At 34.5% G+C, this 12,759-nt stretch overlaps 2 protein-coding genes across 3 annotated transcripts; one reads left to right on the top strand and one right to left on the bottom strand.

Annotated features, from left to right (window-relative positions):
- Positions 1-4,109: 4,109 nt before the first annotated feature.
- On the top strand, positions 4,110-9,202 carry LOC146160472 (putative ATP-dependent RNA helicase DDX56). The gene is made up of 11 exons (XM_083386106.1): positions 4,110-4,242; positions 4,361-4,544; positions 5,075-5,219; positions 5,282-5,504; positions 5,693-5,904; positions 5,970-6,069; positions 6,686-6,789; positions 6,855-6,980; positions 7,053-7,221; positions 8,539-8,734; positions 8,810-9,202. Exons 1-11 carry the CDS (start codon positions 4,174-4,176, stop codon positions 8,995-8,997), a joined length of 1,716 nt encoding a protein of 571 aa, XP_083242232.1. The 5' UTR covers positions 4,110-4,173; the 3' UTR covers positions 8,998-9,202.
- On the bottom strand, positions 8,328-11,958 carry LOC146160473 (citramalyl-CoA lyase, mitochondrial-like). 2 transcript variants are annotated; one of them, XM_083386108.1, is made up of 6 exons: positions 11,570-11,958; positions 9,859-10,054; positions 9,708-9,800; positions 9,433-9,646; positions 9,196-9,365; positions 8,330-9,135 (listed from the first exon to the last, which is right to left on the bottom strand). In XM_083386108.1, the coding sequence occupies exons 1-6, from the start codon at positions 11,848-11,850 to the stop codon at positions 9,043-9,045; spliced, it is 1,047 nt and encodes a 348-aa protein (XP_083242234.1). In that variant the 5' UTR covers positions 11,851-11,958; the 3' UTR covers positions 8,330-9,042. The 2 variants fall into 2 exon arrangements, with proteins under 2 accessions (XP_083242233.1, XP_083242234.1); XM_083386107.1 differs by having other exon boundaries at positions 8,328-9,365.
- Between the last annotated feature and the right edge of the window lie 801 nt (positions 11,959-12,759).

Below are 12,759 nucleotides of genomic sequence, written 5' to 3' on the forward strand. Positions count from 1 at the left end.
CTTGTTCGTAAACATCAAAATGTTGTACTATTGATATTAAAACATATTATTTTATGTGATACGTTTAGAAATGTGTTGAATATTTTCTACAAAACGATGAAAAATAACAAAACACAATATTATTTGACTTATCGCAAAAAAATATTTTAGTAATTCACTTTGTTAGCAAAACATGTATTCTTTTACTATAGAACCCTGTAGAACAAAAGAGCCATCGAACAACTTATTATGTTTATATCATAAAATATGTGATGTTGTTTAATCGATATTAAATAAAAAAATGTTGTTGCCGTTGCATATGCGGATATCTGATTTGGCAGATAAAGTTTATCAAAAACCATTTGACGAAAGCAAAGCAATTTTAATCGCATGTATAGTGTTGTCAGTCTAGCTTTTTTGATTATTTGTCTTGGCATTAGACTGGCTAAGGAATCACTTTTCGTACCGCACTAGTTTGAGAATATGTGTCAGTAACTAATATAAACTGCAGAATGCTTTACTGACAAAAGCGACTGGCAGCGAATATGGCTGTGAGAAACAATGCGCAGAGTGTTTTATGTTGGGACATTATAACTTATTAATTTTATATGCCCTGAATTAATCGTCGCATAGATATGATAACAAAATACTGGTTAATATTATGGGCAGTGTTGTAATGACTTAAGTCAATGACTTGACTTAAGTGCACTTAAGTCAATGTTTTTAAATGACTTGACTTGACTTAAGTCTTTTGAACAAATGACTTGGGTTGAAATAAAGAATTTCTTTAAGTATTTTTTTATAAAATTGAGCTATTTGTCCAAATTTTTGCACAAAAAACAAATTGCTTGCTATGTTCCGTTTTCGTTAGTTTTTTGTTCAGTTATTGTTCATAATCACGCGAGTTTAAAAATTCTAATAGTTTAACGCTTTATTTTTATGACAAGGACGTGACTTGAAGTTGACTTGCTCTAATTATGACTTGACTTGCGCAACTGATGACATGAACTGGGACTTGACTTGTTATTTATTCGAAAAGACTTGACTTGGACTTAAGTCATTTCAAAATGACTTGTTTACAACACTGCGTATATGACGAACGAGAACACCATAACCACTTCCACAAAGTAATGTCAATATACAAATGAGCTTGTTTTCTCAAAGAGTTGAGTGCTACTTTTATTACAATTGCACGAAGGTTGTGTTTTATTTGAAACGAGCGTAGTAAAAATATAACTTTGTTCTGCTAAAAATAAATAAAAGGTATTGAAAACTAACAAAAAAATGTTACGTACTTCTATATGGGCTTTATCATTCCTACTACCTCTAACTAGAACCCTTAATCGTTACGGTTACAGAGCGTAGTTTAAATTCGGCTTTTTAAGAGGTTGGTTGTATTTGGCCGCATAGGTGATTTTAACTCTGATTTTAATTTAATCTCAAGGTTCCCTGAAAAATAGTTGTGTTTTCTGATTTAGTAAATCCTAAAAAGTGCAAGCAATATAGAAAAATGCACATAACAATTACGTTTCTCTATTTTGTGTAAGAAATAACTAGCTTGGATTGAACTTATAAGCGTACAACGCACAAAAACTCTATGTGGTAATGCGTGGTCAACTAGTCATGATACTAAGGTAGGATATAGCGTTTAGGTCAGAGGTTCTCAAACTGTACGTGGCGACGCCTTTGGTGGTCGTTTCAATTTCCAAGGGCGTCGCACAATAATACCGTTTCGTATAAAAACTTAAATGCGGCAATCAAATGCTAACAAATATTTACTGGTGCATTAATTTAAACCCATTATTAAGACAATTGATTATAATTCAACAATCACATTTCGCACCTTTGATTCACTTTGGCGTGAGACAAATAAGGCACTTGCCCCCCTGGAATTTCAAAATGCGAATATAAGTATTATTTGTAAGTGTAATATGTATTAATTATAAAGGTTAAAAATATTATTTGTTATCCCCAGTGGCGTATCCAGGGGGGTGGGGGTTCTTAGTGATATTATCGTTTTTTGTTCGTTTTTGTCACGGTTAAACAAACTGCTAGAAGCGGCGTGCTTTACAAGTAATTAGGTTACGCGTCTTAAGCTAATGCGAAATCAAAATCGAGCGCAAATCGCCGTTTTTCGTATTTTGTTTGGTCAACTCTACCGTAAACGCCGGATAGTTTTCGTTATTCGCTTAGGTCAGGGGTCGGCAACCTTTCGTATGCAATGTGGCATTTTATGAACAATGTCAAATATTAACAACTCGCATGCAAAACATTATTTTTTTTCTATATTTGGTTTTGCACTGGCAACCAGGACTGCGGAGTCGGTGTAAAACAACACGAGTTCGGCCAAATGTGCGATTTTGTCGAGTCCCTAATCTGGGTCCGACTCTACAGCCTGTATTTCACCCATTTACGTAACTAAAATAAGATGAATATTCGGCAATCCACTTATAGGGGTCATTAGAAATACATCGAACTGTCACAAACACAATACTGTGATCGCTATTTTCGATTATACTTCGATACCTAGAAGTGTTAACTATCAGTTTCGCTTTTAGCTTGGTTTCTTAGTCGCACAAACTAAGACCACGTGTTAAGTGTGCAACTGACACAACTTATTTTTCCTCAACCGCAGCTTGTAATTAAACTGACTTGGCACACAGCTCGGCGCAGATGTTGCGCTAATCGTGGCATAATAACACCCGGGAAAAACGTTCTTTGTTTAGTATTGCAGGTGGCGAAATGCGTACTTGTAATTTTAGCGCTAGTTCCGTTCATGGAATTTAGTAAACTGCTCTGCTGATAGTCGAATTGCGTTCGATTCTATCACAATGTTTTACACATATTTCACGGTCTTGGTTTTTTTTTATCGCCTGAAGTTAACGATTGCACACTGTGGTTTGGCAGCTGGCGCCTTGCAGGATTGTCCACGACGTACGTGTTCGTTTTGCGTCTAAAATTCGCTTTTGCTGGACGTTATTTGGCTGTTTGTGATTAATTTTTTTATGACGTCTTGTAATCACCATTCTATGACGTCACACCGTCGCTGTTTTATGACGTCATTGTTCATTAACGTCAGACGAAAATTAGGGGACTTCCCTAAGTTAAAAATTCAGTATTTTATTCTCTGGATATGCCCCTGATTGCTCCCCCCTGGAAAATTTTCTGCGGGCGCCCCTGAAAGCAGGCACATGAAAGTGTAATATGGTTTGGCATATAAACAGTAATATGGTTTGGCATATATGTAGGCCTACCGCTAGGCTAGAGTCTAGATTAGTGGTTCTCAACCTGTTTAGCTTATGGACCGGTAAAATTAAAAAAAAATGAACTCAAACCCAAAATGCAATTACGTAACCTCAATGTAATGAGCAATTTGCTGCTTTCTTTTTGATATAATACGTGGTTTTATTGAAGTTTTTCACGTACAACTGGTCTTAAAGTTTAATACTCAAACGAGTTGTAGCCCTCTTTTAAACAATTGGGCACAACACTTGTAGCATTGTGACGTACGATAAAGTTTAAAGTAGACTATTAACTCTATGTTACGTCGCAATGCTGCAAATTACAGAACTGGCGAAGTTCTAAATTTGATGGACGAGCAGCCTTCAACGTCTTGCATTTTGCAATTGAGACATTTGGCGGACCGGCGGTCGAGGACCACTGGTCTACATAGACACATATAGTCACTACAGGAGCGTCGCAACTCCATCAAACTCTTCCGAAGGTTTTGTAAGAAATCAGCTTAAGAAATACTGGTTTAGGTAATTGCGGTTACGGATGTGTAACCCAAGGACCGATGCCTGTCGTGTGGATAGTACTCGTAAATTATTGTAAAAGCGAATCACGCCAAATTTTAAACTCAAGTTTAAAGTACTCAATGTAAATCCCCCGGGGTTTTTATTTTGCTTTAATTTATCCAAATACATAGGACAGTATAGTGAATTTATGATGTTAAACAAAGTTATTTTTAATATCAATGTATAAAAACAGAGTAAAAGCATATTTATTTGGGATAAAAATATTTTTATAAAGGTTATTATTACTAAAAAAATCAAAACCTGTTTAAATCTAGCGCGACTTAATGTGTTTCTGAGGTAACGGATTAACAAGTTAATTATTCCATGCTGTTTTTTACTTTGTTGCGTTTGTATTCATTCCCCTTTATTGTAGTAACGTAACATATTTTGCGTAAAAATGGAAGAAGAAAATACAGAACGAAGCGTCCAATTCCATGAAATGGGACTTGATGATCGTCTTCTGAAGGTTTGTTAATATTCGTGTTTTTACTTTTTTTTTAACAAATATTTTTTTGTTGTTTGTTGTGTTCTTTGAATCTCTGCCACAGAAAGCAGACTGGTTTGTGATTAGAGCATTTTTTTAGGCAATTGCAAAACTTGGCTGGTCAGAGCCCAGTGCTATCCAAGAAAAAGCTATTCCATTGGCCCTTGAAGGAAAAGATGTTTTGTCAAGAGCGCGTACTGGTTCTGGAAAAACTGCTGCATATTCTATTCCAATTATTCAACATGTTTTAGTTCAGAAAAAAAGGAAACGTGGTTCTGATGAAGGTATTTCAATATACTTTGACCACTGAATACCAATAAAAAACACCAATTTGCCACAAGCAACTATTCTGGATTGTTTATCACATATTGCTTAGTATTTTACTTCATGCAAATCATAAATAACATAACTAAAATTCCTCCACAGATAAACGGGTAAATATCAATTATTGGCATTAACCGTCAGAATAGTGTAAATGTGGTAAACAATCCCATTTAATTTTTTTATAACATGTCAAATTTTAGCGCTGGTCTAGAATCCTACCACATTTATTTTAACAGTAACGAAACAAGTTGTCAAAGTTGAAATTTCAAGGAAGGCATGAATATGTAAGAGTAAATTTAAAAATAATACTTACCCTCCCAAACCTAATAGTAAATCGCACCCTAACCCATATTGTTAGCCATATAAACCCTGGGAAAAAATGTGGTAAAGTTCTAGACCAGCGCCCAAATTTTGTCCATGTAAATTAAATCAAACAAACAGAAATCTATGTTTAAGTATTTAAAATGGCACTTATGCATTTACACTTCAGAACAACAAATAGCTGCTCTGGTGTTAGTACCTTCAAGAGAGCTATCACAACAAGCTTACAACATGGTATCAGATTTAATAGCATTTTGTTCTCAAAGTGTGACTTGTATCGATGTTTCCCATGAAGCCAATCCAGACCTTCTCCGGTATAGTGCTTGACAGTTTTGTAAATTGTGGGTCATTTTTTCTAATTAATATGATTGTTTAGACCTTTATTGGCTGTGAAACCTGATATTATTATTGGGACACCAAGCCGAGTCTTAGCTCAGATTAAAGCAGGAAATCTTGATGTTTCATCTACTCTACAATGGCTTGTGTTGGATGAGGCTGACTTGTTGTTTTCGTTTGGGTATGAAGAGGATTTAAAAGCACTAAACCCCTATTTTCCCACCAGTTATCAGGCTTTTATCACATCCGCAACATTTACAGAGGTATATCAACCAAATATATAAAAACAGAAATTGCTAGACCCAAAAGTGAAGAATATTATGACTGGATAATTTGACAAATGTTTCATAGAGAATCAGAATTTTACTACCTATTTACCTTTAATGAAATTGCACACTGGCTTTAGTGTTTTATGTTTCTGTAAATATAAATCCAAAATTTCAATATTAAGGAAGTGGAATCATTAAAGAAATTGATACTTCACAATCCTGTCACATTAAATCTTAACGAGTCTCAACTTCCTGCTGTGGACAAGTTAATCCAATACCATGTTTTCAGTGAAAATGAAGATGATAAATACCTTTTAATATATGCACTTCTAAAATTAAAGTTGATTAGAGGAAAATCCTTACTTTTCGTTAACACAGTTAATCGCAGTTACAGGTAATTAGTCCTGTGATAATCTGTTTTTTGCATAATTTTTAGTAAACTCCTTTCAATTTCTTAAGGCTGAAACTATTTTTGGAGCAATTTTCAATATTTTGCTGTGTCCTTAATTCCGAACTTCCAGTGAGTTCCCGATGTCATGTTGTTGAACAATTTAACCAGGTAAATAGATACAAACCTTTGGAAAAAATGTTTATTTAGAGAAGGGGTTTGGAAAAACATTTTGGCGCAATATAAAAAATAGTAGTAACTAAGGTTGTGCAACCCTAATTATTCACGAGTTGTTTTCAAATAAATGTACTTATGACTCAACCTAAAGCTAAAGGTTTTAAAATAAAGCCTTAATTTATTAGATCAATCTTACTCACAATGCTCTGGTTAGTTTAGTTACACATACATTTAATTGTATTTACTAAAAAGAACTTTTGTTGCCTAAACTTGTAATTTTGTACAGAAATTGCACTTTTATTTGCTATGTCATTATGACCACACAGAAAAGGACTAAATATTGTTCTCTTACCGCAGGGGTTTTCCACCTTTTTTACACAGTGCCGCCCTTTGAAAATTTTAAGAAATTAATGGCCGCCCCTATATTTTCAACCTTTTGAAAAAATTAAGAAACATTACTTTTAATTGAAAAAATGGTTTATACTGTAACAGGTAGTTAGAATGATATAAATACAACACACAATAAACATGATAGTACATTAATTAGTTATTATTTGGGTTTTGAACCACTATTTGCAGACCCTGGATTTAGAGTACTATTTTTTTTTAGGGTATGTACGATATATTAATAGCAACAGATGAAAGCTCTCTGCATGAAGTAAGCACCACTACAAAGAATGAGGTTCAAAAGGTTTTAAAATCCGGCAAACATAAGTAAATTAATTTATATTAATTATTGCAACAGATATGTTAGTTTTAATGTTTTGGTCTAATAACAGAAAAAAACGTAAAATAAAAACCAAGGAATATGGAGTATCAAGAGGAATCGATTTTCAAAATGTTTCTAATGTTGTCAACTTTGATTTTCCAACATCAGTGCAAGCTTATATACATAGAGTTGGCAGGTATACAAACATTTTTTTAAATACTATAAAATAAATTGTGTAACATCAAACTGTTTTTTGTTTTGTTTAAAGAACAGCCAGAGGGGACAAGATGGGAACTGCACTGTCTTTCGTCACCCCAGAGGAGATGGATTTACTGAATAATGCCCAGAAGCATTTATCAGCCAATAATGCAACTCAACCTCTGAAGCCTTACCAATTTAAAATGGAAGAAATTGAAGGTTTTCGCTACCGTTGCAAAGTAAATTACATAGCCTTTTTACTTCTGCCCTACTTGTTCCTCAAGTTATATAAGATAGTAGTATTTTTAATAAAAAAAAACGAATACTGGGTAAACCACGGATTATAAAGATATGAATATTAATATTTCTCCAGTGCTTTATGATTCTCTTGGATTGTCTTGTGCTTTTATATACAATATATAGGGATGTTCAAAGTAGAATACCAAGGTATTCTAGAATAATAGGTTTCGAATCTAGAATAACGAATCCAGAATATTGAATCCTAGTATAATTTTATTAAATTATTTAACCTTGATTTTGTTTGGGGAAGGGATTTTTTGCTAACATGTGTACATTATAATAAAATATTCTCCTATATGTTTAACATTCTTAACAACTGTCATTTGAAGCAGTTGTGTAAACTGTAATATGTCCACTGTCCAGGTTGCTGCCAAAACTTATATGTTTGCCAATAGTGAGTACAATGCAACACCGAACACAGAACTGTTTAGCAATTCGGTCCTGTTTTTAAAGCATTGTTGGGTTTTTGTGCTTCTTTTTTGACTAAAATGATCTGTTATGCAGTCAAATAATGTACTGCAAAGAATAACTATTGTCATAACGAATACTTGACAATTACGCTGTGCATTACTGTATAACCTGGCTGAATATTGGCCTAAAGTTGACCTTAAGTAACCCTATAGCGCATTTGGTCGACATCCACACCTTTTACAACGTAATGTTACGTTTGCAACTTAACGCATTTAGGGAAATTGGGAACTACCCACCTGAAATTACACGTTAGTCGCTCGCCCAATAACGCTTGATTGACACCTAATTATTAGACGAACGTTATCGCGACACGCGAAGTAATTGGTCGCCCGAAAAAACGCTGACACTGCACTACCTGGTTACGAAGCAATCACTATAAATTGGTCGGCGCAGCGACAGGCCAACTTACCACACGCGTTTGTACAATTAGGCGCGACAATCGGCGGTAAAACATTAAATTATATTCCAATTACCCGAAATAAACGTCAGAATTGGATTCGAATCCAAGGATTCTGATATTCTACTTTGAACATCCCTAACCTATTTAATTGGGCATACATAAGTAAGGTGAAATAGTCTGTTGCCAAAATAGCGCCTAATCAGTCCATGTCTCTTACGTCTATGTTTTAACAAATTTATGCTTAAAATTACTGTCCTATTGGGAGTAATCTTTTTATAAGCAGACTGAGAACAGCATCTTCTATAATTTGTTGTATTTAAATCTGAAATTCAAAAATAATTTTGCAACTCGTTTAAGTTCAACTACCATAATTTTTTTTATAAAGGATGCAATTCGTGCTGTCACAAAAACAGCTATACGTGAGGCACGGGTCAAAGAAGTTCGTAGAGAAATGTTAAATTCAGAAAAACTTAAAACTTACTTTGAAGAAAATCCACTTGACCTTCAAGTTTTAAGGCATGATGCAATTTCACATCCAATGAAGGTTAAAAAGCACATGAAGAACGTACCAGAATATTTAAGTAAGAAAAAGTATCCTTTTTAATTTGTAAACTTGTAAATGAAAATGAATGTCCTTAATTATTACTTTTATACAGTTCCTCAAACATTAAAAAGCATGTATTCTGGAGCACGAACAACATCTGCTAAGCGTAGCAACCCTCCATCTCATGTTACAAGGCAGAAGCATAAACGCGGCGGGGTAAAAAAATTGGGCCAACCAAACCCAAAATACAAGAAAATGCAAGAGGATCCATTAAAAAGTTTTAAATATGTTAAAAAATAATCTTGGCGCAATGTAATGGCAATAAATAACAAAAAGGTGAAGATATTAATTGGTAATATTTTCATTCATTTTTTTTATGTGTTTTGCTTGCAATACTGTTGGCATATCAATCATTTGGCCACGGTATGTAAATGCTCCCTGTAAAGAAAAACAGCTTTTAACAAATTGGACTTTGTTTCCTGGAAATAAAATACTTACCACTTGGGCTTTGTTAAACTCCTCTATTAAACTGTTGGCCCATTCAACTTGTTCTGGACTTGGACTAAAACATTTTTGAACGATTGGAATTTGGTTAGGATGAATCACTTGTTTTCCAGTAAAACCGAATTCTGCACCAACCTGTGATTGCTTTTCTAAACCAACATCATCTACACACAACATCAAAAGCTCCAAATATATATTACAAGTGTGAATGTCAAAACATTATCTCTGTACCTTTAAAGTCTATATATACCATATCAATAGCCTGCAAACCAAAGGCCTTTGCAGATGCTACAATTTTTTGTCTTGCATAAACCAGTTCATGTGCGTCAGCTGACCTTTGAATCTGCAAGTCTGCACAGAAGTCATCAGATCCAAAAATAACACCACTTAAATGACATTTTGGATTTTTTGTTGCACATACAGCAATTCCCGCTTCAATGATATCCTGTTAATATTATTATTACTGTGTGTATTAGAAGTAAATGCCATCAATGTAATCTTAGTACCTTGAGGTTTAACAAACCAATTCCACTTTCTGTCATCAAAATAATATGACAAAATGTTTTGGATGTGGTAATGCTATTTATGATGTCACACACCTTAAATATAATAGAAACACAGCAATTGGTATATATAAAACAAACAAATATGAAATACCCATTTTATTTCATCAACTTGATTGATTTTAGGTACAATGATTGTTGTGGGAAAACATGACATTTGTGAAATAATTTCAAGGTCTTTTTTTATAAAACAACTACTTGGGGAATTAATCCGGACACACAATTCTCCACAGAACTTCTGTTTGATTTTTTGATACTCGTCAGCAATTGTTCTTCTTGCTTCCTCTTTTCTAAAATAATTCGTACAATCTGCATATTAAAACTGGTAATGTTAGGTGTGAAAATCCATGTTTTGGTTAGTGATTTTGATTACAGGCCATTTTTTATTATTCAGTCGATAGTAATGATTGGCTGGCCAACTTCAAATTTATGTTTACAGATACATTGACAATGTGTAAAACCACTTCAAGTAGGCTCCCATTAAATCAAAACATTGCACCATGCATCTATGGCAGGGGCGGGCAACCTTTTTAACACAAGGGCCAGTTAGGAAATTTAATGCTTACAGGCGGGCCGCACATCAAATAAACACTAATTGATATTTTCAGCTTTTACTAGAAAAACACAAGTACAAGCGAATATGAAATATCATAGCAGACACACATGTGGATGTTCAAATAGAAGTTAGTGAGAAGACTGATGCTGGATATTTTGAACCAACTTATCAATGTTTGGTTCCAGGCCAGATGTGCATAGACGCAAACTATTTAACAACAATAATTCAAAACCAGCTGTTAAACATCTCCGTCAATATGCGCGGCAAAAGTCGTATCAGACAAGTGTAATTGTTGCAAAACAATTCTTTATCATACCAACGTGACGCAAGTAAAACTTTATGAATAAAGATTGTTTTGTAATAGATGCTTCCCATTCGACTTCAACAACTGCATTAGTGTAGCGGTGTAGGCTATGGTTTACATTGGACTTTTAAACAGGAAACTGTAAGGGCAAAAGTTCCAACATTGGTGCGCACTCATAGCCTTATTTAGGGAAAAATAGCTGGAAGAAGGCGAAGGGCTGCAGAAAAAATGGCAAAGGGCCCATGCGGCCCGCAGGCCGCACGTTGCCCGCCCCTGATCTATGGGATAATTTTTTGTACTCTTGTTATAAAATTACTGGTCGGGCTGCTACTTTTAAAGTCTTTCCTCTGGCATAAACTTGTTATGGTTATAGTGAGAATGACCCTTGTAGTTTTGTGTTATACGGTAAACAAATATTTATCTTTGACATGGTCTATGACAAAACATTTTTGGGGGTCACTAAGCCATCAATTCACCATGTACAATCTAGAAAAAAAATGTTTTTGATAAGAATTGGTTTGTGTTGTCATCAGAAAATTTAGATAGCACTTTGGTTCAGTGTGCTTAACCTACATTACAGTGTTCCAATAAAAATCTGAAAGTGTGCCTTGGTTTATTAATATTTTTTTAATTATTATGTCCGTATAATTACTAGAGTTCAAAATAGGTGCTGGATTTATTCAGTGCAGTACAGCCTAGTTATTTGAATATAAACTTTATGAAACTACCTAAATTTTGGGGAAAACAATTGTTCAACTTTGTAATAGAAACAAGTTATCTCAATCGGGTATAATCATTTTTATATAAAAGAGAAGGCTCTCGTGGTGTTGTACCATTAATTTTGGATAAAAGAAAGCTCTTGAGTTTTGGTGTGGTTAAGCTGGAGATGCAAGCACTGAATTTTGTAGTAGTTCTATTAAATCATTACTTCTACAAAACACTTACTTGCTATCTGCAACCCCATCTTCACAGTCAAGTGCTACACAATCTACTTTCATCGAAGAAACCTTTGCTAGTTTTCTCTTATCATGGCCTGGGACGTACAGTAATGCTCTTCTTGGGGGCATAATGTTGTTGCGGGAAATATATTCTGACGTAGGGGCAGAGGTCGAAAAAGTATTTCTTTTAGCATGTACCGGTACGACAGTTATTTTGTCTACCAACTTAACTGCAAACAGCAGCTGACGTGAAAGTGAGTTAAGTTTTACTTGAAATATAGTCGTCATTTTGCTTGAAAATCGACTAAATAAATTTAACTGCTCGACCAGTTTACATTTTTGAGTTAACTAAATGGGTATTTCCCCAAATGTATTTCAAAAATCTTGATTCTGTTATTCTTCTGTAGCGAGTGTAGCCTACTAGCAAAGTTCATACGACATCAGGGGCGCCCGCAGAAAATTTTTCAGGGGGGGAAATCAGGGACGTAACAAAAATATCAAAAAGGGGGTCCTGAATTTTCAACTTAGGATGGAATTCATAAACTCGGATCATGGATCAGTTTACCTTGATCCGGGATCAACTTTTAAATTTCACAAAGTCGGATCAAACTTGATCCGAGAATGCGTCATTTTGATCTATGATTTTGATCCGAGAAAATATTTGGATCAGCCATTTAGAAAAGGCATTTTTGTTGAATTTTTTTAATAATAATTATAAATTTTATAATAAATACCACGCTATACATCTACTTTTCATCCTGCGGGGCTTGTGTTACGATTTGGTAAGATTTTTTTAATTAAAATATAATATTATAAAGCCGGATACCATAACTTTAACCTTGGCGGTTGCGATGAACGCTGTTCTGAGAGTCATTGTAAAAATACAGTATATGCTGAAAAGAGTATAATACAAATGTCGATCATCTCCGTAATTAACGTGTTACAATTATGTGAACAAAGTCTAAAAAATAATTCACTACCTAAAAGGAGACTAGACGATCTACAAAATCGCGTGGAGTTTCGGTGTACTAAAACGAAGGTTTTGTTGCCTTCGAATTATTTTGCGTCTACAACTGGCAAACTCATTACCAGTTATAATCCCAAGGATATGCCTTCAAAATCTGGCTTTTAATCTTAAAGATGACATGCAAGAGGAATTACCACCACGTCCACCATCCACTGAGGAAGAAATTACAG

The sequence above is a fragment of the Ascidiella aspersa genome, chromosome 3 (assembly GCF_963924565.1).
Source record: "Ascidiella aspersa chromosome 3, kaAscAspe10.2, whole genome shotgun sequence".
NCBI classification, from domain to species: Eukaryota; Metazoa; Chordata; class Ascidiacea; order Phlebobranchia; family Ascidiidae; genus Ascidiella; species Ascidiella aspersa.

Excerpts from the sequence above, each read along its gene's own strand:
- LOC146160472 (XM_083386106.1), top strand. The coding sequence starts at position 4,174 with ATGGAAGAAGAAAATACAGAACGAAGCGTCCAATTCCATGAAATGGGA. Across the intron at positions 5,905-5,969 it reads ACAGTTAATCGCAGTTACAG|GCTGAAACTATTTTTGGAGC; the intron begins GTAATTAGTCCT and ends CAATTTCTTAAG. Across the intron at positions 8,735-8,809 it reads GAACGTACCAGAATATTTAA|TTCCTCAAACATTAAAAAGC; the intron begins GTAAGAAAAAGT and ends ACTTTTATACAG.
- LOC146160473 (XM_083386107.1), bottom strand. The coding sequence starts at position 11,850 with ATGACGACTATATTTCAAGTAAAACTTAACTCACTTTCACGTCAGCTG. Across the intron at positions 10,055-11,569 it reads GATGGGGTTGCAGATAGCAA|AAAAGAGGAAGCAAGAAGAA; the intron begins GTAAGTGTTTTG and ends GAATTATTTTAG. Across the intron at positions 9,366-9,432 it reads GGTATATATAGACTTTAAAG|ATGATGTTGGTTTAGAAAAG; the intron begins GTACAGAGATAA and ends TGTTGTGTGTAG.